Source organism: Bombina bombina, chromosome 1 (assembly GCF_027579735.1).
Source record: "Bombina bombina isolate aBomBom1 chromosome 1, aBomBom1.pri, whole genome shotgun sequence".
Lineage (NCBI taxonomy): Eukaryota > Metazoa > Chordata > Amphibia > Anura > Bombinatoridae > Bombina > Bombina bombina.
The window spans coordinates 495,171,690-495,197,816 of NC_069499.1; the positions used below are offsets into that span (position 1 = coordinate 495,171,690).

Genomic DNA, 26,127 nt, shown 5'->3' on the forward strand with positions numbered 1-26,127 from the left:
ATTTATTCTGTGGGCTCTCCGCTACAGTTGATTATAAAGTGTTTTGTAATCACTATTTGTAGTGTTCATTATCCTTCACTATTTAAAAGTAAGGATTTCCCTGACATTTTTTTGAACTTTAAAAAATATTACCAAAGGAAAAATTAAATTTTAAAATTGTGCAAAAATTGGATGTTCTGCCAAAATCATGAAAGTTTAATTTTGACTGTCCCTTTAAGAACATATAGGTGGATGAACTTTTGTATTTGTGAAAAAAAGAAGTATGCAGCTGTCTACACTTTAGCATACATTTTAAGGGAAGAATTAAAGGGACAGTGTACTGTAAAACTGTTTAATGTTTTTCCAATTATTGTTCTACCAGCTTTAGATTATAAAATGTATTGCTTCTTTAGGCTTATTTTAGTATTTGAAATAGCTGGTGTTGTTCTTTGAAACCATAATCCATCAAAATGGGTTGAGTATGCAGGAAAACCAGATATCCTTAGTTTATCACTTACTCTATACACACATGCTTCATTATATTATCTCTGCAAACCAAAGCCCAATACTAAGAACAAATGAATTTTAACATTTTATTGCTTATCTTTTCTACCTCCTACTGGGAGTGTAATTTCATCTGCTGGCTATGTTTACACATGTTTTCTTTAACCTGTACTTAAGTATAGCAACTTTCAGAATAGCTAGGGATACTACAGGAAAAATCAGCTATTTCAAATGCCGAAATAAATTGAAACAATGTAATACACTCCAGTAGTTAAAATGGATCATTAGGAACACATTAAAGAGGAGAGCAATCTAGGGTAAACTGTCCCTTGTTGTTATATCCAGTTTAACATAGCCTACATACCCTCTAAAAAGAAGTCCCCTACCCTAGTTTATGACATAAGTACATTGCTTGGCAGAAAGTACTACTATTTAGTGTACCTACTTGTGACATTGCTACCATTTAACATCATTCCCCAGGATCAAATTCCAGACCACTCATCTGCCTTCCTTTTTTATCATACCACTGATGCTATATAATACTAAAATTTATTTTCAATAAGTGAGTTAGTTACTATTGGAATCTTTGGTTCAGAGGTAGAAGTTTCAGTTAATTATTAATACTGCATAAAGACCAGGGGCTTGAGTCCATGGGTAAATCCAATGTTTATTCCCCAAAATACTATTGTGGGCCCATCCCTGTCCTTGTAACATATATTTCTCACAGCTGAGCAGTTATTAACCCACACTAAGCAGTGATAAACATAGTTATAGCTGTAACTTTCAAAACAGTTATTAACATAGAGAAGAATGTTATTCTCCTATGTACCTATAAGGATCATAGTGCAGCATATTAAATCCATACAAGGCTAATACCCTGTTTTATTTGGCAGCTATAAAAAGGCATAATACTGCAGACTAAGCCCATGCTCCCCTTGAATTGGCCTACTGTAATGAGCTCCAGTGCTATGAATTAGACCCAAATCTTGTGCAGACCCCTTTTAATGTATTTGGTAACTATTATGTCCCTTAATGTTGTAGATCAGATCTCACACCAGATGCACAATCTCTTAAATTGCAATCTTCAGCAACTCGTCAGACCTCAAACTAGATCCATGCACCCCTTAATTTTGTTGCCACTTATTCTACCCCCCCTCCTGTGTAGCAAGTTTGGCTTCATGTCCGTGCGCCTGTGCAGTTAGCCCTCTTATTAACCCCTTGACTTACAAACAAGGCTGCAGCAAGTTACATAATAAGTTGCAGCCCACTCTTGTAGCCAAGATGTTGGTAACACAGTAATGAAGCATGTACATAGGATATTTATTACTGACATTCTCTCATTCAATATAGAGAATCCAAATCTAATATTTAGAAATACAACTAAACATTCATTTACATTGTTTTACAGGACAAACATGTTCTTGCTGTGGTGTCAATAGACAAAATGCTGGACAAACTGAAAAAGTCTAATGAGTTTTTGGAGCTTATTCTTAAAGGACTAAATGATTACTTGGAAAAGAAGCGGCTGTTCTTCCCTCGATTCTTCTTCCTATCTAATGATGAACTTCTTGAGATTCTCTCCGAGACAAAGGACCCTACCAGGTAAAGTATGCATAATTAGTGTGTTCTGTATGGAATTTAAGTACATTTAAGCAAGCTGCTAGTATGTTATTAAAATTGTTTAGGAGTGATAAAGCTTCACGAAAGGGAAACAAAAAAGACATCTGAAACAAAGCACAGATCTTAATGTCCCATAGAATGTCAAATATGCATATTAAAACAACATCACAGTGTACTTTCATTATTTATTTTCTGTATTTTCCTGTAGTTTAACTGGAGTTAATATTGTATGGGACACAGTGTTTACTTAAAGGGACATAATAATCATAGGCTCAACCACTTGAAAGTGAAACAGCATATCTGTAAAAATCTAACAAGAAAATATCACCTGAACACCTGAAAAAAGAAGAAGATATTTTACCTAAAAAAATCTTCAGCTACAAGAGTAAGTGCTTTATTCTTCAGCTACTGTCAGCTACATGTAGAAAAGGAAACAGATAATCAGGTTCATCAGTGCTAATGCCACACTTTACTTAACCATGATCACATATGATTTCACATAAAATCTCATGAGATTTAATAGCGAACTACCTTAAACTGCTTAGGGAAATAGCATAACTGAGCCGGCACATGCCAGATGCACGCTCCCTTGCAAGTGCCAGGACTAGCATCCTGATTGGCTGCTTAAAGTCATTTTACAATGTGTGTGGCTACTGATTCAATTGTGAGGTAACATAATTTCCTTTTTTACGTAGAGATGTTCAGGTGATATTTTCTAGTAAGCTTTTTACAGGTATACTGCATCACTTGCTTCAACATTTGGGTATCATGTCTGACTCCCTTCAGTCAGGGCAGGTGTTCTGAACTTTAAAACAAAGCATTTTTTTAAAAATAAAGTTTAAATGCTTTTAAAACCTTATTATTTTTCTAATGACACGATGAGTCCACGGATCATCTAATTACTATTGGGAATATCACTCCTGCCCAGCAGGAGGCGGAAAAGAGCACCACAGCAAAGCTGTTAAATATCACCTCCCTTCTATCCAACCCCCAGTCATTCTCTTTGCCTACGTTAGTGTAAGGAAGTGGTAAAGTTAGGTGTCTGAAAAGATTCTTCAATCAAGAGTTTATTATTTTATTTGCAGTACTAGTATGTTCTGTTTTTCCTCCAGGGTGTAGCTGTAGTCCATTCAGTCTCTTCAGTAGAGCATTGGTGGCTTTTAAGCAAAGGGAACTTGTGGGACATAATTCTCACTGCGCCTCCCTCATATTTAAAAAAAAGTTGCTGCCCTTATTATTATTTTCCATAGGTCAATGTGAGGGAAATGACCTCTTCTAGTGTTGTAAGGGGGATTATGTATGGCAGTATTTCAGGCACTGGGGACTTGAGGAGAACTTGGCTCATTTTGGTGGTTTTGTTAATGTTTTTTTGCATTAAGATGTCTACTTAGACGTTATTTTTGACACACCCACGATGGGCAGGGCTTGTGTGAGGTAAAAATGTATCTCTTGTGCACTTGTTATTCTCTCACTTCCTGTATATGGAGGAGATATATCTGCATCTTAATGTTTTTCAAGTTTAACTCTCATTTGTTAGCCTGTCATTACTGAAACAGCTCCAGTTTGGATTCCAGTTTTAAAAAATAAAGCAGTTTCTTTTTAAGAAGGCACCTCAGCAAAGCTATTGCTGAGGTGTAGAGGCTGTTTGAGCTGTTATTAAGACGTTTTTATTAATATCTTGTAAAATAAAGCATTTTCGTTTTTGTATTTGTTCAAAGAAAAAAGCAGTTTCGTTTTTGCATTGCATCAAAAATAAAGCAGTTTAATTTTAAAATTTAAAGAAACAATAAGGTTTTTTTCTTTATTTAAATTGTTCATAATTTAATAATTTAATTATTTATATTTATTCTGTTAAGATGGACCAAGACTCTGTTACAGAGTACAGATGTCCTTTATGTTTGAATGCTTATATTGAACCACCAATTCCTTTTTGTTCCTCATGTGTTGAGAGAACATTAAATCTTAAGGATAGATTTTTTTGAACCTATATTGTCTAAGACAGATGCTGTCCAGGAGTCTTCTGACAATGTGCAAGATATGCCGCATTTTTCGACTCAGGTGTCCCAAATTTTAGTACCCATTAATTCCAGTGCCCTGCGCTTCCTCTCAAGCTCTGGCTGGGGTCTCCTTGCAAGACATTGCTTCCCTCATGTCTTCTGCAGTTTCTGATGCATTGTCTGCTTTTCCCATGCTACAGGGAAAGAGCAAGAGGAAGTCTAAAGAATTAGTGCGTAAGGTATCTGACTCGGTCGTGGCTATTCCTAAAGTTTCCTCTCATAAATCTGATGAGGAGGATTTTTCTGTAGCATCTGAGGGTGAAATCTCATATTCTGACAGTGTAATTCCTTCCTCTGATGCTGAAGTTGTATCCTTCAGGTTTAAGCTGGAACACCTCCGTTTACTACTCATGGAGGTTTTGGCTACTTTGGACGACTCTGACTCTACTGTCATTGTCAACCCTAAAAAGTCTAGTAAACTTAACAAGTATTATGATGTACCTTCCATGCTGGAATGTTTTCCCGTACCAGATCGGGCTTTAGAAATTATTGTTAAGGAATGGGAGAAGCCGGGTATTCCTTTTTCTCCTTCTCCTATTTTTAAGAAGATGTTTCCCATTGATGACTCTATCATGGAGTCTTGGCAAACGGTCCCCAAGGTGGAAGGGGCAATTTCCACTTTAGCTAAGAGAACTACTATTCCCATAGAGGATAGCTGTTCTTTTAAGGACCCTATGGATAAGAAACTGGAGGGTTTTCTTAAGAAAATGTATGTCCACCAGGGTTTACAATGGCAACCTGCGGTATGTATTGCTACCGTTTCTAGTGCGGCGGCATACTGGTTTGATGCTTTGTCTGATTGCTTTCAAACAGACATTCCCCTTGAAGAGATCCAGGACAGGATCAGGGCTCTTAAATTGGCCAATATTTTCATTTCTGATGCTTCCCTTCAAGTTATCAAGTTGGGAACTCGAAGAGCTTTATGGCTGAAATCTTGGTCTGCAGATGTGTCGTCTAATTCTAAGCTTTTGTCTATTCCTTACAAGGGTAAGACCTTGTTTGGCCCAGCTTTGGTTGAGATTATTTCTGAGATTACAGGAGGAAAGGGTCATTTCCTTCCTCAGGATAAGGAATCTAAGCTGAAGGGACGTCAGAGTAATTTTCGTTCCTTTCGAAACTTCAAGGATAAACCTTCCTCTCCCTCTACAAAACAGGATCAGTCCAAACCTTCCTGGAGACCCAACCAATCTTGGAATAAGGGAAAACAATCCAAGAAGCCTGCTAATGATTCAAAGTTAGCATAAAGGGTCTGCCCCTGATCCGGGACCTGATCTTGTGGGGGGCAGACTTTCCTTTTTCGCTCAGGCTTGGGTTCGAGATGTTCAGGATCCTTGGGCGATATACATCGTGTTCCAGGGATACAAACTCAAATTCAAGACCTTTCCCCCCAGGAGCAGATTTCTTCTCTCAAGATTATCTGTAGACCAGATAAAAAGAGAGGCGTTCTTACGTTGTGTTTGAGATCTATCTGAAATGGGAGTGATAGTTCCTGTTCCAGAACAGGAGCAGGGTCTGGGATTTTACTCCAATCTGTTTGTGGTTCCTAAGAAAGAGGGAACCTTCAGACCAATCTTGGATCTCAAGAGTCTAAACAAATTCCTCAGAGTACCGTCCTTCAAAATGGAAACTATTCGTTCTATTCTTCCCTTAGTTCAAGAGGGTCAATTTATGACAACAGTAGATTTAAAGGATGCGTACCTTCATGTTCCCATCCACAGGGATCATCACAAGTTTCTGAGATTTGCTTTTCTCCACAAACACTTCCAGTTTGTGGCTCTTCCTTTTGGACTAGCTACAGCTCCCATAATTTTTTCAAAGGTTCTGGGATCTCTGTTGGCAGTGCTCCAGTTACAGGGTATTGCAGTGGCGCCTTATCTGGACGACATTCTGGTTCAGGCCCAGTCTTTTCATCTAGCAGGCTCCCACACGGAGATGCTTGTATCCTTCCTGCGCTCTCATGGTTGGAAGGTGAATCTGGAAAAGAGTTTCTTAATTCCATCTACAAGGGTAGTCTTTTTGGTAACCATAATAGATTCTGTTTTGCTGAAAATATTTCTGACGGAGGTCAGAAAATCCAAGATTTTCTAATCTTGTCTGTCTCTTCAGTCCTCTCCTCTGCCATCAGTGGCTCAATGTATGGAGGTAATCGGTCTCATGGTAGCCGCCATGGATATTATTCCTTTTGCTCGTTTTCATCTCAGACCTCTGCAGTTATGCATGCTCAGACTGTGGAACGGGGATTACATGGATCTGTCTCTGCAAATTCATTTGGATCAGATGACAAGAGATTCTCTTCCTTGGTGGTTGTCTCAGGATCATCTCTCCCAGGGAACCTGTTTTCGCAGACCTACCTGGGTGATAGTGACTACGGACGCCAGCCTGACAGGTTGAGGAGCAGTCTGGGGCCTCTTAAGGGCTCAGGGGACATGGACTCGGGAAGAATCTGTTCTCCCCATAAACATTCTAGAGCTAAGAGCAATCTTCAATGCTCTTCTGGCCTAGCCTCAGTTAGCTTCTGCTCGGTTTATCAGATTTCAGTCGGACAACATAACCTCAGTGGCTTACATCAACCATCAGGGTGGAACTCTGAGTTCTTTGGCCATGAAAGAGGTGTCCAAGATTATTCAGTGGGCAGAGACCCACAACTGTTGTCTATCTGCGATCCACATTCCAGGAGTGGACAATTGGGAAGCTGATTTTCTGAGCAGACAGACTTTTCACCCGGGGGAATGGGAATTGCATCCGGAAGTATTTTCCAACTTGATTCTCAAATGGGTCCAGCCGGATCTAGATCTCATGGCATCTCGTCAGAATGCCAAGCTCCCGAGGTACGGGTCGAGGTCCAGGGACCCTCAGGCAGTTCTGATAGATGCTCTGGCAGTTCCTTGGAATTTCAATCTTGCATACCTATTTCCTCCGTTCGCTCTCCTTCCTCGGGTCATTGCTCGGATCAAGCAAGAGAGGGCGTCGGTGATTCTCATTGCTCCGGCGTGGCCTTGCAGGATTTGGTATGCAGACCTAGTGGAGATGTCATCTCTCCCTCCTTGGAAACTTCCGCTAAGAAAGGATCTTCTACTTCAAGGGCTCTTCCTTCATCCAAATCTAGTTTTTTTGAAGCTGACTGCTTGGAGATCGAATGCTTAATTTTATCTAAGTGTGGTTTTTCAGCTCCTTGAAAGGTCAAATTTCTGCCTTATCTATTTTGTTACATAAACGTCTGGCAGAGGTACCAGATGATCAATCGTTCTGTCAGGCCTTGGTCAGAATCAGGCCTGTGTTCAAACCTGTTACTCCTCTCTGGAGTCTTAATCTTGTTCTTAAGGTTCCTCAGCAGGCTCCTTTTGAACCTATGCATTCCTTAGATATTAAGTTGTTATCTTGGAAGGTTTTGTATCTTGTTGCTATTTCTTCTGCTCGTAGAGTCTCTGAACTCTCGGCTTTGAGTCTCCCTATCTTATCTTTCACTCGGATAAGGTTGTTTTACGTACTAAATTGGGTTTTCTTCCTAAAGTAGTTTTAGATCGGAACATTAATCTATAGATTGTTGTTCCTTCTTTATGTCCTAATCCTTCTTCTCATAAGGAACGTCTTCTGCACAACCTAGATGTGGTTCGTGCTCTAAAATTCTATTTACAGGCGACTAAGGATTTTCGTCAGTCTTCTGCTCTATTTGTAGTTTTCTCTGGGAAACGTAAGGGGCAGAAAGCTACGGCTACTTCTCTTTCTTTGTGGCTGAAGAGTATAATTTGCTTCGCCTATGAGACTGCTGGACAGCAGCCTCCTGAGAAGGTTACGGCTCATTCTACGAGGGCTGTTTCCTCTTCCTGGACATTCAAAAATTAAGCTGCAGCACTGGATGAAAGATGCAAGGGTCTGTCAGGAGACCCGAAACTCATTTACCTTTTATATACACACACTAATTACAAGCAAACAGATCACAGGTGAGGATGGTTACCTTTAATAGCCATTCAAACCGCTTTGTGTCAACTTGTGTACATGTTATCAGGCTAAAATCACCAGAGTATGTAAACTTTTGATCAGGGTCATTTGGGTAGTTTATGTTGTCATTATGATTTAAAAAGAGTAAACACAGTTGATTGATAAAAAATGGCTTCAGCCAAACACTAACCATGAGTGAATGAAAAGTTTTTGTGTTATCATTCATATTCTCTGAAAAATGGCCAAGAAAACATACATTCTGCCAGGGTATGTAAAGTTATGAGCACAGCTATATATATATATATATATATATATATACATACATATATATAATGGTGATAATTAGCCCTGTTATTAGACCCATATCTCCCCCTTGGAATTTGAATCTGGTTTGTTCTGTTTTGCAAGGTCCCCCCTTTAAACTTATGCACTCCTGTGACCTAAAGTTATTTAATGGAAGTTTCTCTTTCTTCTAGCCATTTCTTCCACTAGAATGGATTCTGAATATCTGCCCTGTCTTCTGATCACACCTTCTTGATTTTTCATCAAGATAAAGCGGTCCTCTGGACTAAATATGATTTTCTACCGAAGATAATGTTTAGGTTCAGTAAATATTAATCAGGAAATTGTTCTTCTTTCACTGTGCCCAAATCCTTCTAACCCTTAAAATTCAGGCTAATAAAGACTTTAGACAAACTTGTAGCTTGTTTGTCCACTTTTCAGGTCCCAAAAATGGTCAAAAAGCTACAGTGGTGGCCTTGGCATCATGGCTAAAACAGACTATTCGTAAAGCTTACTTGGTTGTGGGAAAACCGCCTCCAAAAAGAGTAACTGCTCAATCTACTAGATCTGTATCTACTACTTGGGCCTTCAAAAATGACGCCTCCTTGTAACAGATTTGCGAGGACACAACTAGGTCTCTCTTCATACCTTTTCTAAATGTTATCATTTTGATATTTATGCTTCTTCCGAAGTTGCTTTTGGCAGGAAAGTGCTTCAGTCCACAGTGTTTGCGCGCCACTCCTAATCTGACCCAAATTTTTAACTGTGCAAAATTAAAAAAAAAAAAAACATTATTTTTTTGCCTATTTTTCCTGTAATTTAAATGAAAATTGTAGTGCATCCACTCTCCCCAAAGAGGCTGGAGTGCATTCTGTGGAATGCTGAACCCTGATGCACCTGCATGATGTACACTGACTAGTCAATTTTCACAGGAGCTTGTTTATATCTCTCCCTAACTGGCCACAGCAAATGAGGTAAGATAAACAACACTTAAAGAGACATTAAATGTTGATTAACATGTTACATAACTCTGCACTATGTACTGAATTTATCCCCTAAAACTATACTGGTGTGCTAAACCATTCACTTCTGCACTGCAGTTTTTTCAACTACATGTAGTGTGCTCCCGCGCTGGATAGAACAGCTAACAGCCATCAGGCTCGCTGTGATTAGACAGTGAGCCCCTGATGCGCTAGTTTAAAAAAACTGCAGGACAGAAGAGGATGGCTAAACTTACAAGGTAAATATAGTTTTATGGGCCAAATTAGGAATTTGGAAAAAAAAACACAAAAAAAACCAAAAGGTTATACGTAAAGGGACATGAAGCCCAAAAATGTTATTTCATGATTCAGACAGAGAATACAATTTTAAACAACTTTCCAGTTAACTTCTATTATTTGATTTGCTTCATTCTCTTGTTATCCTTTGATGAAATGTTTATCTAGGCAAGCTCAGGAGCAGCACAGAACCTAGGTTCTAGCTGTTGATTGGTGGTAGCATATATATGTCGATTGTGATTGGCTTACACATGTTCAGTTAGAAACCATTAGTGCATTGCTGAATCATGAGAGATTTTTTTGGGGGGTTTCATGTCCCTTTAAGTAACAATGTTTAATGTCCCTTTAAGTGACTTATCAAGTGTTGTGTCCCAAAACTCCAAAATTATGCATATTTTTCTAAACCAAAAAATTAGAATTATAAGTGTTTTTAAATCTGATGGGTCACCACTTATTATATTTAAAGGGATACTGAACCCAATTTTTTTTTCTTTCATGATTCAGATAGAGCATGCAATTTTAAACAGCTTTCTTCTTTCTCTTGGTATCTTTATTTGAAAAAGCAGGAATGTAAGCTTACGACCTGGCCCATTTTTGGTTCAGCACCCTGGATAGTGCTTGCTATCCATTTAGCCACCAATCAGCAAGCGCTACTCAGGTGCTGAACCAAAGATAGGCCGGCTCGTAAGCTACATTCCTGCTTTTTCAAATAAATATACCAAGAGAATGAAGAAAAATTGATAATAGGAGTAAATTAGAAAGTTGCTTAAAATTGCCTGTTCTATCTGAATCATTAAAGAAAAAAAATTGGGTTCAGTATCCCCTTAACTGTCTCTTCATAATATTTGAACAGGAATACAGCATCCAAGTAAGTAGGGGGAATATGAATAAATAAGTAGGCTACATCCTGTAAGGTCTCTACCACATTCAAGAAGTCATATCTGTTGCCCAGAAATAAGCACCTGAAAGGGTATTTGTCTTTACCTTTTTAACTTGATGGGGCCACTATTAAGGTCATTGTGATAAATATGCATACGCTTGTGCTTGACATTCTATGGAAAATTCAAATTCTCATCAATGCACAATTTGAATTAGGAAAATAAATTGTAATATACTTTTATTAGAAAAATAACATAGTTAAAGCAGTGCAGTACTGGGAACTAGCTCCAAATAGTAGTGCATTGGATACCAAGAGAACAAAGTAAATTTGATGATAGAAGTGAATTTATGTGTCTTAAAATCACCTGCTCTATCTGATTCATGAAAGTTTAATTTTGAATTTCATTTCCCTTTACAGATGTGTCTTATATAGTATGGTTATTTTATCTGATTTCATTTCAGAGTGCAACCCCATTTAAAGAAATGCTTTGAAGGAATTGCTAAAGTGGAATTTACAGATGTTCTGGATATCACACACATGAAAAGCAGTGAAGGAGAGGTGGTGCAACTGATAGATACAATCTCTACATCTAAAGCCAGAGGCCAGGTGGAAAAGTGGTTGTTGGAGCTGGAAGGCGCAATGATTAATTCGATTCACAAAGTATGATTTATTTGCTTCATGTCCATACACCACCCATTGCAATCACTGTTTTATTACTATTTTGATTATTTGAATTGTTGACTTATTGGGATCCATTTAAGAAGCTGTGAATGCAGTTTTGGAGCACTTTCATCAAATCACTGCTTCTTAAAGTGAATGTAAAGTATCATCAAGTAGTGCCCGGTTTTTAAAAATACTATTAAAAACAGGGGCACTTTCACTGATAAAACTTTACATTGCACCATATTTGTAGAAATACTTACCTCTTCGTCTTGAAAGCCGGATCGCTGATGATGTCGCTTCCCCTGCCCGTCACAAGCCTCTTCCTACGTCAGAAATGACAATTCCGGCCTTCCTCCAATCACAGCGTTGCTTTAGGCAATGCTTCCCCCGGGGGGAAAAGCCGTGATTGGAGGATGCCGGAATCGTCATTGCTGACGTAGGAAGAGGCTTGCGACGGGCTGGCGAAGCGCTGGAGCGGCTTTCAAGACGAAGAGGTAAGTATTTCTACAAATATGGTGCAATGTAAAGTTTCATCATGAAAGTGCCCCTGTTTTTAATAGTATTTTTAAAAAACGGGCACTACTTGATGAAACTTTACATTCACTTTAACTTGCTATGCCAACACTACAGTGACATTTGTTGTCAATCCCCACCCCCCCGGACTTCTCCGACCAGTGGGTTGCATTGCACAAGCAGTAGTGATGCCAGGTGGACAGGGGCAGAGATGTCCAGCCCTTGTTAATATTGTCTGTATTTAATTTTTTTTAATTATAGCAATATAGCCCCAATCTTTTTGTTTTACTGTATATATTTCTCATTATCACAAGCTCAGTTGATGATAAAGATTAATTTAAAATTCTCTGCTGTCTTCTGAATACAGATGTCCCTTTCTTGTCTGAGATTAAAAAACTTAAAAGATAGCACGTACTGTAATTACATTTGTGTAACATCTCAACATATATCAAATTATTATTATTATTATCGGTTATTTGTAGAGCGCCAACAGATTCTGCAGCGCTAATTACATTAAATTAAACATCTCTGTAAGAAATACTTGTGTATAGTACCAATTTTTTACATGGCAAACTTTAAAGGAACATTAAACACTAAATACATGCTAGATAGAATGATGCATTCCAAGAAAAGATTAGTCCATGAGTAACATGTAGATGTATTTTTTAAAGTTTCATTAGTTGTTTAAAAAGTGACAAAATAAGTGTAAAGTTTTAGTGTCTATAAAACACTGGGAGCTGCCATGTTGTAACTTGTGTTACCTTCTCTGCTGTGGCCAATTAGGGACCGTTATAAATAGGTCACTAGAGTGTGCAGCCAATGGTTGTGCTGGATTTAACAGTGTTCTGCACTTCCATTTCTAAAAGGAACTGAAAAGCTCACAATTTCAGAATGGAATTACAGGCAAAGAGGACAAAATAAATAATGAAAGTATATTGCAGAGTTGTTTTTTATATATATATATATATACAATTTATCATTTTATATTACCATCTCAAAGTGTTTAATGTCCCTTTAATGGATGTAAATGGGGCAATATAATATATGGAAGCAAGTCAAATGATTTTCATGAATTTCTTTTATGTAATTAAAGGTCATTGCTGAAGCAATTGAAGCCTACCCAAAAACAGAGCGTATAAACTGGGTGCGAGAATGGCCTGGCCAAACTGTGCTTTGTGTATCTCAATGTTATTGGACAAAAGAAGTTCAAGTTGCCATAAGAAACGGTCAACAGGTTTGGACACTTACATTCAAATTATTATTATTAATAATTTTATTATTATGATTATTATTATTGGTATAATTTTCTTTAAAATCACCCTTATTCTATTTTTCATTAGGTAAAGAGGGATAGGATTGTTACTTTTTTATGTTAAAAAGCTTTTAAGTCACAGCAATGTATTGACCTGCATCTGAGTATGTAAACTAGTTAGACATATCTTACATTTAGGGATAGATTACGAGTGGAGTGGTAGTTTGTGAACGCAAAATCGCATTACCCCATCGACTTCAAAGGAGCCAAAAAGTTGCGCAAACACAATTGTGGTTATTTAAAAGTGCAAGATAAAAAGATAATATTGCATATTTCATAATCCACTTTTCTGCACATAGCAGAATATGTTCCATTTATTCTTAAAGAGATATTTAAATATATATCTGCTGTATTTTTTAACAAATATATATTTATACATATATATATTTTTTTTCATACAAACATAATTATATATAGGTATAGATATATACAGATATTGATATATAAAGAAATATCTATTTAAAAATACATAGAACATAGTCCCCTTTGTGAACGTGAACTATTTAAAGTGCATACACAGAATAGTACTTTATTACATATGAATATTGCATAAATATGATCTCATATTCACATATTTAAATATCTATCTATCTATCTATCTATCTATCTATATCTATATATATATATATACATACATACACACACACATATATATACATATTTAGACATGTGTATGTATTGCTGCCTTTGCAGTCCTTTTTTTTCTGAGACCTCATATCTTTGAGCCCTTTTAAGTTTTTACTGCAATTTTTTTTTTTAATATAAAATAGTGTTATTGTAACTGTACTTTGTTATGTATGTTTGATGTGTTTTGTGACACTTTTTTGACTTGTGTAACAGTTAACCAGAGCTCTGAAGTCGTGGTAATCATTTTAGTGTAAATTCTTGATTGTGCTCACGCATTCACATTTACTTTCGACTTGTAATAAGAGCGGAATTGAACATTTGTGCAAATGATGGCGCTCCACTCGTAATCTAGCCCTTACTGTTTTATCTATACTGAAAAATTAGAAAACATGTTTATTGATGTGGATTCTCTAAGTGTTTCTTTATGTTTATAAGAAAAGTATGCATATGAATATCCTGTATTATAGGAAATAAAATGTAGATTTAGATGACTGTAATTGCAACTTGTTTGTGATTTCTTGTGCTTCTTTGTTTACTATTCCCATCAGGTTACAAAGTACGTAGAAGCAGGATGTTGACTTGTTATACATTAGTAGGTAGATAGATAGATAGATGGATAGATAGATCTATTTTCTTACTGTTTTATTTCATCATTACACTCTTCTATTTCTCTCTTGTCATTCAACCATAATCATGTTGTCTGTGACATACTCTGAAAAAACTGGCAAGTTTATAATATTCCCTTTTTTAATAAAGGTAACATATTTAATTAAAAAAAAACTAAACAAAAACAAAGCAAAAGAAAAGTAAATGTAAAGCTAGCTCTCTACATTCCCTGACATATTCAGGGGTATTGATATAACGTAATGAATCGATATAAGTCCTAATAAAATGAATAGACCAAAAATGAGTATCATTTGTTACTTTTTAATTGGAAGCACACTTGTAACTTATCTTTAGTAGAAAGGTCAGATTGATAACTTACTACTTTTATTGCAGTAAAGATATTTATTTTTCTTTTTTAAGACACGATGAGTCCACGGATCATCTTAATTACTAATGGGATATTCACCTCCTGGTCAGCAGGAGGAGGCAAAGAGCACCACCGCAGAGCTGTTAAATAGCTCCTCCCTTCCCTCCCACCCCAGTCATTGTCTTTGCCTACGTTAGTGATAGGAAAAAGTAAAGTGAGGTGTTAGATTAGATTCTTCAATCAAGAGTTTATTATTTTTAAAGTAGTACAAGATTGTGCTGCTTTGTTCTAGGGTGTAGCCATAGTCCATATCAGTCTCTTCAGTAGAGCTTTTGGTGGCTTTAGAGCATTGGGAACTTGTGGGACATAATTCTCACTGCGCCTCACATATATTTATGCTGCCCTAATCCTGATAGCCTAAGTAAGATTACTCAGGCTTTATCCTTTTTCCACAGGGCTATGTGAGGGAGAGGACCTCACAAACCTGCTGAGCTGCCCTGCTGCCGGGCAGATTTTAAAGGTAAGTGCTATCTTTTTATTCTGGGTCTGGGAAGATCTCAGAGGAGTGGAGCACTTTATTAAATTTCAGAGACATAACTTCATTTTCTATAAGGAAGGAGGACCCTGTGACAGCAAGTGGTATGCAGACACTGGGACTAAGATCTTAACCTCTATAACGGAGTATAGAGAACTCAGTAGGAGGGAGATCTGTTTTGTGGCAGGTTCAGTTTTACATCCCAATCGGTTTGTCTTTGGGCTAAGATGCTACCTATCACGGTAGCACTATTTTCACTGAAGTTTTTTCTAGAGCCTAAGTTTCTCCCGGTAGCTATTTTTAACTTTATGACAATTGCGACCGGGAGATCGATAGCGGTAATGCCCACGATGGGCGTAGCTTGGTTTGTGCGGTTTTGAGAGCGCACACTACTGTTTGATTGCTAGAGTAGAACGGCAGACTTACTGGTATCACGCCCATGGGGGGCGGAGCTATGTTTTGCACCGTTTTGGATGGCGCATTTCCTATTTTTCTTCCGATATCGGAAAGGAAGCCTGATAGCACAGTGTTCCTTATGCAATGTTCCTTATGTTCCAATGTTCCAAAATTATACAATGTTCATTATGTGGGACTGGACAGCGCCGCTGTTGCATTCCAGATCCGTTATGAATAAGAATTAGAACCAGTCTTTTCTTTCTATTCCTTGTAACTTTTTATAAATAAAGTTTTTTGGTTTTTTTCTGGTTTCAAATACAGATGGACACCTAAGCAATGGTTAGGCTGAGGTGTAGATAGGTACTAATAAAGTTATCCTTCTGCTGCTCAAAGAAATATAAAGTTTCTTTTTAAGTTTTAAAGAGACAGTAACGTTTTTTTTATGGTTAACTTTTATTACCAAATTTAACGTTCATTTGTTTAATTTATCCTTTATGTCTTAGGATGGAACAAGAACACACAAAAAATAAAGTTACTTTTTAAAATTTAAGGAGACAGTAACGTTTTGTTTTTGTTTTTTTATGTGTCAATTTTTTATTAAAAAAAAAAAAATTCTCTTTTTTCTGAACCTACTCCTTCTAAGGCAATTGCTGTCTAGGAGTCTGTTGACAATGGTCAATCTATGCCACAAATTTCTCTTATAGTGTCCCACGAAGCTTTATGGCCACATGCAGTGCCCTGCGCTTCCTTTCACACTCCACTCGGAGTGGCTCTGCATTTCATGCATTATATGTTTTTCCCACGAGGTAGAAAACATTACTAGAGTACTTATTTTCGAACATTTAGAATAGAAATTGATTGATTCAGTAGTTACTATTCCGAATGGTTCTTCCTTGTTTCCTGAAAGAGAAAGATACTTCGGGATTATCTGAGAGAGAATTCTCAGACTCAGATGGAATATTATCTTATTTGATCCTGAGGTTGTTTTTCTTTCAGTTTTTTTAGCTTGAACACCTCCATTTGTTACTTTAGGAGGTTTTATCTATCCTGGGCGACTCCGACATTACCGGTGTAATCTATCCTAGTGTGCCCAGTAAGTTATAAGGAATGGAAAGACGCATTCCCTATATTTAAAAGGATGTTTCCCATAGCCGACTCAGCTAAGGAGGCTGGGCATTCATTCCCTAGGGTGAAGGAGTGGTTTCCAGCTTTACTAGAGAACTTCTATAAACTTAGGGATAGTTGGGGTTTTCAAAGGTCCTATGGACAAAAATTAGAAAGAGGATGTACACTAGGGCTTCCAATGGCAACCAACTGTGTACTTTGCTAACATCACTAGTGTGACGGAATGTTGGTTTAATGCGTTGTCTGATTCTACTAAGTCAGAAACTCCCCTGGATAAAATCCAGGATAGGATAAAAGCTTTCAAAATGGCTAATTCCTTTATTTCAAATTTTTCCCTTCAAGTTATCAAACTGGGAACATAGGTTTCTCTGTTCCAGCTCACAGAGCCTTATGGTTAGAGCCTTGTTCTATGGATGTACGCTCTACGTCTAAGCTTTAGAGGTTCCTTACAAGAGGAAGACCTTGTTGGGACATGGCTTGACAAAAATAATCTCTTTCAAAATTTATAGAATTAAAAAAAATAAAATAAAAAAAAGTCCAAATAGCCTACTGTTGAATCAAAGACAGCATGAAGGACATGCCCCCCGATCTGGGACCGGATCTTGTAGGGGGCAGACTTTTCGTATTCGCTCAGGCTTGGGATTGAGATGTTAAGGTTCCCTGGGCAAATAGAAAACAGGTCCCAGGGATACAGATTAAGAGTTCAAAAGTTTTCCTCCCAGAGGTAGGTTTCTGCTTTCAAGCTTATCTGTAGACCAGACAAAAGACAGGTGTTCTTGCTCTGTGTAAGAGACCTCTCCAAACTGGGAGTGATAGTTCCTGTTCGAATTCAGGCACGGGGTCTGGGATTTTATTCCAATCTGTTCGTGGTTCCCAAACAAGGAGGAAACCTCCAGGCCTATTTTTGATCTCAAGAGTCTAAACAAATTCCTCAGAGTACCGTCCTTTAAGATGGAAACTATTCGTTCCATTCTCCCTTTGGTCCAAGAGGGTCAATTTATGACAACTGTGGATTTAAAGGACGCGTACTTGCATGTTCCCATTCTCAGGGACCATCACAAGTTTCTACGGTTTGCCTTTCTAGACAAATACTTCCAATCGTGGTTCTGCCCTTTGGTCTTGCCACAGCAAACAGATTTTTCTCAAAGGTTCTGGGTTCACTGTTGGTGGTCCTTCGGTTTCTGGGCATTGCAGTGGCACCCCTATCTGGACAACATCCTAGTCCAGGCACCATTCTTACAACAAGCAAGATCCACACGGAAATGTTGTTATCCTTCTGCGATCTCACGGATGGAAGGTACATTTGGAAAAGAGTTTCTTAGTCCCAAAGACAAGGGTAACTTTCCTGGGAACCATAATAGATTCTCTATCAATGAAGATTTTTCTGACAGAAGTCAGGAAGTCAAATATCTTCGATACATGGAGTTAATCGGGCTGATGGTGGCGACAATGGACATCATCCTGTTTCTAGGTTCCATCTCAGACCTTTGCAGTTAAGCATGCTCAGGATTGGAGATTATACAGATTTGTCTCCTCGAATGCTACTGGAACAGGAGACAAGGGATTCTTTTCAATGGTGGTTGTCTCTGGATCATCTCTCTCAGGGAACCTGCTTTCACAGACCACTTTGGGTGATTCTGATAACAGTCGCCAGCCTTCTAGGATGGGGAGCGGTCTAGGGCTCCCTAAGGGCTCAGGGGGTTGGGACTCAGCCAGAGTCTGTTCTTCCTATAAACATTCTGGAGATGAGAGCGATCTATAATGTTCTTCTGGTCTGGCCTCAGTTAGCCTCGGTCCAGTTGATAAGGTTCCAGTCGAACAAAATAACGTCAGTGGCTTACATCAATCATCAGGGAGGAACGAGGAGTTCCTTAGCGATGACAGAGGTATCCAAGATAATTCAGTGGGCGGAGGCCCATTCTTGCTGCCTGTCGGCAATCCACATCCCAGGGGTGGACAACTGGGAGGCGGATTTTCTGAGCAGGCAGACTTTTCGTCCGGGGGAGTGGGAACTCCATCCGGAAGTGTTTTCCAGCTTTTTTCCTCCGTTTGCCTTTCTTCATCGGGTCTTTGTATAAATCAAGCAGGAGAGGGCGTCGGTGATCCTCATAGCACCGGCTTCGCCTCACAGGATTTGGTATGCAGATCTGGCAGTCATGTCATCCCTGCCACCTTGGAGTCTTTTGTGAGGAAGGACCTTCTAATTCAAGGGTTCTTCCTTCACCCAATTCTGGTTCCTCTGAATCTGACTGCTTGGAGATTGAACGCTTAATATTATCCAAGCAGGGTTTTTCTGATTCAGTCATTGAGACCATGACTCAGGCTCATAAGCCTGTCACTAGTAAGATTTATCATAAGATATGACATAAATATCTCTATTGGTGTGAATCCATGGGCTACTCATGGAGTAGTGTTAGGATTCCTAGATTTGTGTCTTTTCTCCAAGAGGCTTTGGAGAAAGGTTTATAGTCCAGTTCATCTAAAAGGTTAAATCTCTGTTTTTATCTGTTTTGTTACACAAACGTCTGGCAGATGTCCCAGATGTACAATCATTTTGTCAGGCCTTGGTCAGAATCAGGCCTGGGTTCAAACCAGTTACTCCTCCATGGAGTCTGAATTTAGTTCTCAGAGTTCTTCAAGGGGGCACCGTTTGAGCCTATACATTCCTTAGATATTACGTTGTTATCTTGGAAAGTTTTATTTCTTGTTGCTTTTCTTCTGCTCAGAGAGTGTCAGAGTTCTCGGCATTACAGTATGATTCTCCTTATCTTATTTTCCATTCAGATAAGGTAGTTTTACGTACTAAATTAGGATTTCTTCTTAAGGTTGTTTCTGATCGGGATTTTAATCAGCAGATTGTTGCTCTTTTCTTGTGTCCTAATTCTTCTTCTCAGAAGGAAGGACTTCTGCACAATTTCAATGTGGTCCGTGCTTTAAAGTTTTACCTGCAGGCGACTAAGGGCTGCCGTCAGTCTTCTTCTTTGTTTGGGGTTTTCTCAAGAAAACGCAAGGGGACAGATAGCTACGGCTACTTCTCTTTCTTTTTGGTTGAAGAGTATCATACGTTTTGCATATGAGACTGCTGGACAGCAGCCTCCCGGGAGAGTTACGGCTCATTCCACGAGGGCTGTTGCTTCCTCATGGACGTTCAAAAATGAAGCTTCTGTGGAAGCAGATTTGCAAGGCTGCAACTTGGTCCTCTCTTCACACTTTTTCTAAATTCTACAAGTTTGATACTTTTGCCTCGGCTGAGGCCGCTTTTGGGAGAAAGGTTCTTCAAGCAGTGGTGCCTTCCGTTTAGGTTCCCTGTCTTGCCCCTTCCAAATCCTCTGTGTACTCTAGCTTGGGTATTGAATCCCATTAGTAATTAAGATGATCTGTGGACTCATCGTGTCTTAAAAAAGAAAAGAAAATTTATGCTACCTGATAAATGTATTTATTTTTTACACGATGGGTCCACAACCTGCCCTTTTCTTTTAGACAGGTTGTGGGTTATTGTAAACTTCAGACACCTCTGCACCTTGGCTTTTCCTTTCTCTTCCTAACTTCGGTCGAATGACTGGAGTGGGAGGGAAGGGAGGAGCTATTTAACAGCTCTGCGGTGGTGCTCTTTGCTTCCTCCTGCTGACCAGGAGGTGAATATTTCAAGTAGCAAAAAAGATTTGTTCCAGCCACCAATAGTTAAAAAACCTTTATTTCTTCATATAGGGTCTTTTGACAAACATACAACGTTTCAGACCTGCTATAGGTCCTTAGTCATGTATACTGAACATACACTGATTCATCATTTAAATACTTTACACCTGGTCAATTGTTCACCTGTTGTCATGTGACTACTCATTATTGTAATCACTGCCATCTTGTGGCCATCTAACATATATATTCTATTGAAAATGACAAAAGAGCAAGAAACAGCTCTTAATAAAGGATTATCCTATTGCCTAGAGAATTATTGTGATGAATTTAAAATTCAACAAGATCTACAGAGGTTCTATAGGAAACTGAGGCTAAAGATTTATTTCTCTATGCAAAGGGATAACATAAATGACACCAACACAATTAATAAAATAAAGTTTAATGACATTTAGGCACTTTGGTCTATCTAAAAAAAGCACTTTTTCACCAGCATCCACACATAGTGCAGCCACATATGTTAATCTTGTACAGAGGGAAGTGGACAACTTATTTAAAAGAGAGAAAAAAAGAAAATTGGTGCAAAGAAATAGGAAAAATAATAAAGAGGATATGTCAAGCCGTTAGATCTCTGAGAGAGAATAATATATAATCATCAAAGAGGCCGATAAGGGCGGGGCCATTGTGATTTTAAACAAATCTGATTATATAGATGAGATCAATAGGCAACTAAAAGATACCCAAGTTTATGAAATACCTGACTAGAGATCCCACCATACAGATTAATAAAGGGATAAATAACATCTTAACTCTGGCTACACAAAGAGATATTATAACAGACAAGTTTAAGGAGGCCTTATATGTAACAGATCCAATGTAGGCCAGTAATATATGTACTCACCAAAGGTACATAAATCCTTTAAGAAATCCCCCAGGACGCCCTATTGTGGCAGGGATGGGTTCAGTAGTATTTCTAATATTTCCATCTTCTTGGATAAAGTATTGCAGCCTTTAGTTAAGAACACTACATCTTACATTAGGGACACTAATTATTTTTTGGCTAAATTACAGGACTTAGGACATGTAGGTGATAAATGTATTTGTTTTCATTAGATGTCTCAAGCCTTTACACATCTATCAACATACAACAGGGATCTCATCTGTGGAACATATGCTTAGATCTAGTAAGAGTTATACTGAGGCAGATATCTGGTTTCTAATAGAACTTCTATCTATTATTCTTTATCAGAATTATTTTCTGTTCATGGATACATATTATCTGCAGAAACAGGTACAGCAATGGGGCTCCAACGTTGCCCCCCTCATACGCCAACATTTTCATGAATAGCTTTGAGGAATACTTTGTGTACCCTCATGGCTTGTTCCAGCTCTATGGCGCCTCCTGGTGGAGGTACATTGATGACGTGTTTGGCGTGTGGGGGGGGTGACGTTGGTAGCCTATTGTCCTTTGTTGAAGATCTTAACAATTCTGTCAATGGATTAAAATTCACTTTAAATATGAGTGAAATTGGGAATTGAGTTCCTAGACACCTATGTATACTTTAAGGATGGTTTCTTAAAAACAGATATCCATACAAAAGATACAGATAAGAACAACATATTGAAATATGGAAGTCACCATCCAGATAGTATCTTCAGGGCCATTCCAAAGAGCCAATTTTTAGGGTTAAACGCATAGTGTCTGAGGAAGAATAGATGCAAGCAAAGGTTGGAGGAGATGGCTGACAAATTTATCAATAGAGGGTATCCAATATCACTAATTAAGGAACAACTAGATGTAGTTAACAATAAAGAATTACCTAAAAGGTACAAAAGTAAAGAAACAGATCGTCTAGTGTTTGTAACACAGTTCAATGAATTTAGTCAGAAGATCAATGGTATTTTAAGAAAGCATTGGCACATCCTAAGGGACTGTAACCCTCAAGTGAATGAGTTTAAAGAAAATTTTATGACAGCATACAGAAGAAATAGAAGTATCAAAGATAGCCTTGTACATTCAGATATAGGCAGTAACAGATTGAACATACAGAAGACTATAGGCCCTAGAGAGATGGATGTTATCCCTGTTTGAACTGCAGTAACTGCAGTTCAATGATTAAAGGCGAATATTTCTCTCACCCCACAAATGGTAGAAAATACAAAATTAATAAATATCTTACTTGCAGGTCATGTTACTGTATTTATTTGATCAAGTGTCCATGTGGTCTGATCTATTTGGGCGAGACCTGTAGAGAGGTAAGGGAGAGGATAACAGAACATAAGTCCAATATTAGATGTAAGAAACAAAGAGGGCTCCTGTATCCTCTCACTTCCTCTCTATGGGTCATAACATCAGCCAGCTCAGATTCCAAATAATTGAACAGATTGAGAGACCAAGGAGGGGGGGTAATATGAGAACATATACTAAAAACAAGAGAGATGTTTTGGATATACAAATTGGAAAGCTTAATACCTAAGGTATGAACAAAGAATTCGATTGGAGTTTGTTTTACTAAATATTTGTTTTTCCTAAAACATCTCTATGAATATGTAAATCTTCCCTTTCTAATGGGCTGAGTATCATGATACCTGCATTTCTTTAATCCAAAATAATTTTCTAACAACCCCTTTTAATGGGCTGAGTAAAATTGAAGGGAGATTTTTTTTGGAAAGAATTTTTTTTTTTACAAAAATTATCTTTACACATAAAAAGACTAAAGAGAAAAGTAAAAGATTATTTTCAAAATAGGCCTACAGTGTTCAAATTGACAGTAATCCCATATAATCTTTAGCAGCAATTTTTTGAAATCAACTCTAAAATGAAAGAGTCCAAATTAACATTTAAATAACAAGTAAACAGCAATGGCATATCTGCATATTGTGCGTAAGATTTCTTCTATTTTAATTTTGTACATATGATTTTATCTATTAACATTGTTTGATACTTAAACCTTTTCAATGTGACTATTCAGAATGCTTTTTTTCAATAGGAATATATATGTTAGATGGCCACAAGATGGCAGTGATACAATAATGAGTAGTCACATGACAACAGGTGAACAATTGACCAGGTGTAAAGTATTTAAATGATGAATCAGTGTATGTTCATGTATACATGACTAAGGACCTATAGCAGGTCCTGAAACGTTGTATGTTTGTCAAAAGACCCTATATGAAGAAATAAAGGTTTTTTAACTATTGGTGGCTGGAACAAATCTTTTTTGCTACTTGAAGTATTTGCAGGATAAGGCAGATCCTGGGTTCCGTGCCCCACAAGCCACATATCTGTTGGTGCTGTTTTCCACACTTTGCTTTCAGGAGGTGAATATCCCATTAGTAATTAATATGATCCGTGGACTCATCGTGTTAAAAAAGAAATAAATTTATCAGCATAAATTTTCTTTTATTAAGATGAGCTCTGGTGCAATTACCCTCTCACAAATGTTTCTAGTAGAACAAAGCCTAAAATGCAGTTACATACAATAACTGATCAGCTGTCTTAGAAAAATAAATTGGTCAGTTTTAAAGAAGCACCGGCAGAATGTCCGGTACAATTATTATGAACAATTTTTTCAATTTTTAGGCTTTTGATTGGTTGAAAATGCAGTTATCTTGGTTCACTATAAGTCCAAACCCAGTCACAACAGTGCGTTTGAAAGTGCTTGTGCCTACATTATTGAACCCCACGTTCACGAAGGTGCATTCCAGTTTACCAGTTCAATAATGTAGGCGCAAGAACTTAGAAACGTACTTTTATGACCATGTTTGGATTTGCATGAAGGTGTGTCCTCTATAAAATCTGGTCATGGAGTTGCTTGTTTGAACATCTTCTAGGCAGATGCAATGTTGCAATGGAGTGGGTTCACACTTTATATATTTTTTTAAATCCAGTATAAGAAGATATAGTCCTTTCAATAGTAACCCATAGTTGCCTTCTTCTTTTAAGGATCACGCAAAATGGAAACAGTGCTTTAACAAACAATAGAAATAAATATTGTAAAAAAAATAATACTTGTGAAAGTTTAAAAGTTACCATATAGTGATAGAAAAAAATGTGCACCCTATGCCCATCATGTCAACATACAATTGGCATTTAGATGGTTTCGTATTGGTCCATATGGAAAAGGATTGCAACAGGTTCCTATGGAAGTCACGATTGCACAACCCTGTTTTAAAACCTGGTTATGAAGCCACCAGTACTGTTAGTGACAAACATGAGAGTATGAGTGTGATTTAGAATCAAACTTTCACTTTTAGAGGACTGCTACACACCATTTGTAGATGTTGGGGGCCTGATATGACTATTGAAGTATGCCCATCATGGCAGGATACAAATGATATTCATATTGGTATTTAGTGATTAGTGAGGAAGAATTTGAAATTAGAATAAGTTAATATTACACATGTAAATACGTATTTCCCTTACACATTAAACAAAGTGGTTGATTGAATAGACCTTTACTGTAACCTTAAGAGGTGTGAAAGGACTATTATTTCTGTCAGTTTTGGGTGACCTCCCAGTTTCTTTTTTCGAGAACAGATACTTAGTACACGAAAAAATGTCTTTTCAGGAGCTTTTCTGTTGAAAATCCTTTTGTGCATTGTGTAGCTACCATTCTGCAGCTACTATTCAGCAGCTAGCTCACAGTAGTGCTTTGCTGCTCCCGAGCCTACCTAGGTATGATTTTCAACAAAGGATTTCAAGAGTACAAAGAAAATTGGATAATAAAAGTAAACTGGAAAGTTGTTTGCATGCCTCTTTAAGAATCATAAAATTTAAATGTTTAATGTACTGTGCCTTTAAATAGAAAGAGTTCTAGATTATGAAACAGTTAGGCAGCTTCCCAAGCAAGCAGGGTGGATTTGTTTTAATCAAATCATTAAAATCATGATTTAAATCACTAGTCAGTAAGACTCATTTAAATAATGGTTTTCTATATAAATGTTTAATTTTAGAATAATAACTTTTCTGATTATTATATTTATGGAAATGTAAACTATCTCCAGTTTAATAGGTTAATCATTCATATTCATCAACTTTCAGCTGTTCTTTTTGAAAGGAGAAAAATAAGCATTACCTTAAAGTGTTTGAAAAGTATAAGGAATTAGTGGCCAGTATCTAAATGTAATCTTAAAAAACAGGGGCACTTTAATTAATTAATCTTTACAAAGATGCTTCTTTTTTAAAATACTTACCATTGCGTTATGGTTAACATACCGCAGATTCTCCGTCCGCAACTCCTACTGTACTTAGCATATCGATGACAAATCTGGTTTCCTCCAATCGTTGCATGCCCTACGAGCTGGACGCCAAAGGCAAGCGCTACCCAGGTGCTGATCCCAAAAATGCGCCCGCTCCTAAGCTTAGATTCCTTCTTTTCAAATAAAGATAGCAAGAGAAGAAAGAAAAATTGATATAGAAGTAAAGTAAAAAGTTTTTTAAAATTGCATGCTCTATCTGAATCATGAAAAAAAAAAAAATTGGGTTTAGTATCCCTTTAAGGGTATCCAAGAAAGTTATCAGATGATTTTTCTTTACCAGCCATTTTCCATATAGCAGCACAGAGAAACAACACTTTCCTTCTATAATATGGACATACTGTAGGTATCAGTGAGATATGGAAAAAATATATATTGAAATGTTGTATGTTGCTTTCAGTCTTTTTCACTATAAATGTGGCCTAGTTTTCCATCCTGTTCTGGATATTTACTAAGAATAGAATGGTTTAGTAAGAAGAATCCTAAAGTCTAAAAGTGGTGATTCTTTCCATTAACTCCTCACTAGGGGGCCCGATTTATTATGGCCCGAACT

The 26,127-nt window shown here is 37.6% G+C and overlaps 1 protein-coding gene across 1 annotated transcript in view; it reads left to right on the top strand.

Moving 5' to 3' along the window:
• Window positions 1-26,127, top strand: part of DNAH7 (dynein axonemal heavy chain 7) — a 784,664-nt gene that overhangs the window by 155,190 nt on the left and 603,347 nt on the right. Inside the window, exons 17-20 of the mRNA XM_053698573.1 lie at window positions 1,892-2,085; window positions 11,000-11,198; window positions 12,808-12,940; window positions 23,387-23,393. Coding sequence (XP_053554548.1) covers window positions 1,892-2,085; window positions 11,000-11,198; window positions 12,808-12,940; window positions 23,387-23,393 — 533 coding nt within the window. The remainder of the gene's footprint in view (window positions 1-1,891; window positions 2,086-10,999; window positions 11,199-12,807; window positions 12,941-23,386; window positions 23,394-26,127) is intronic.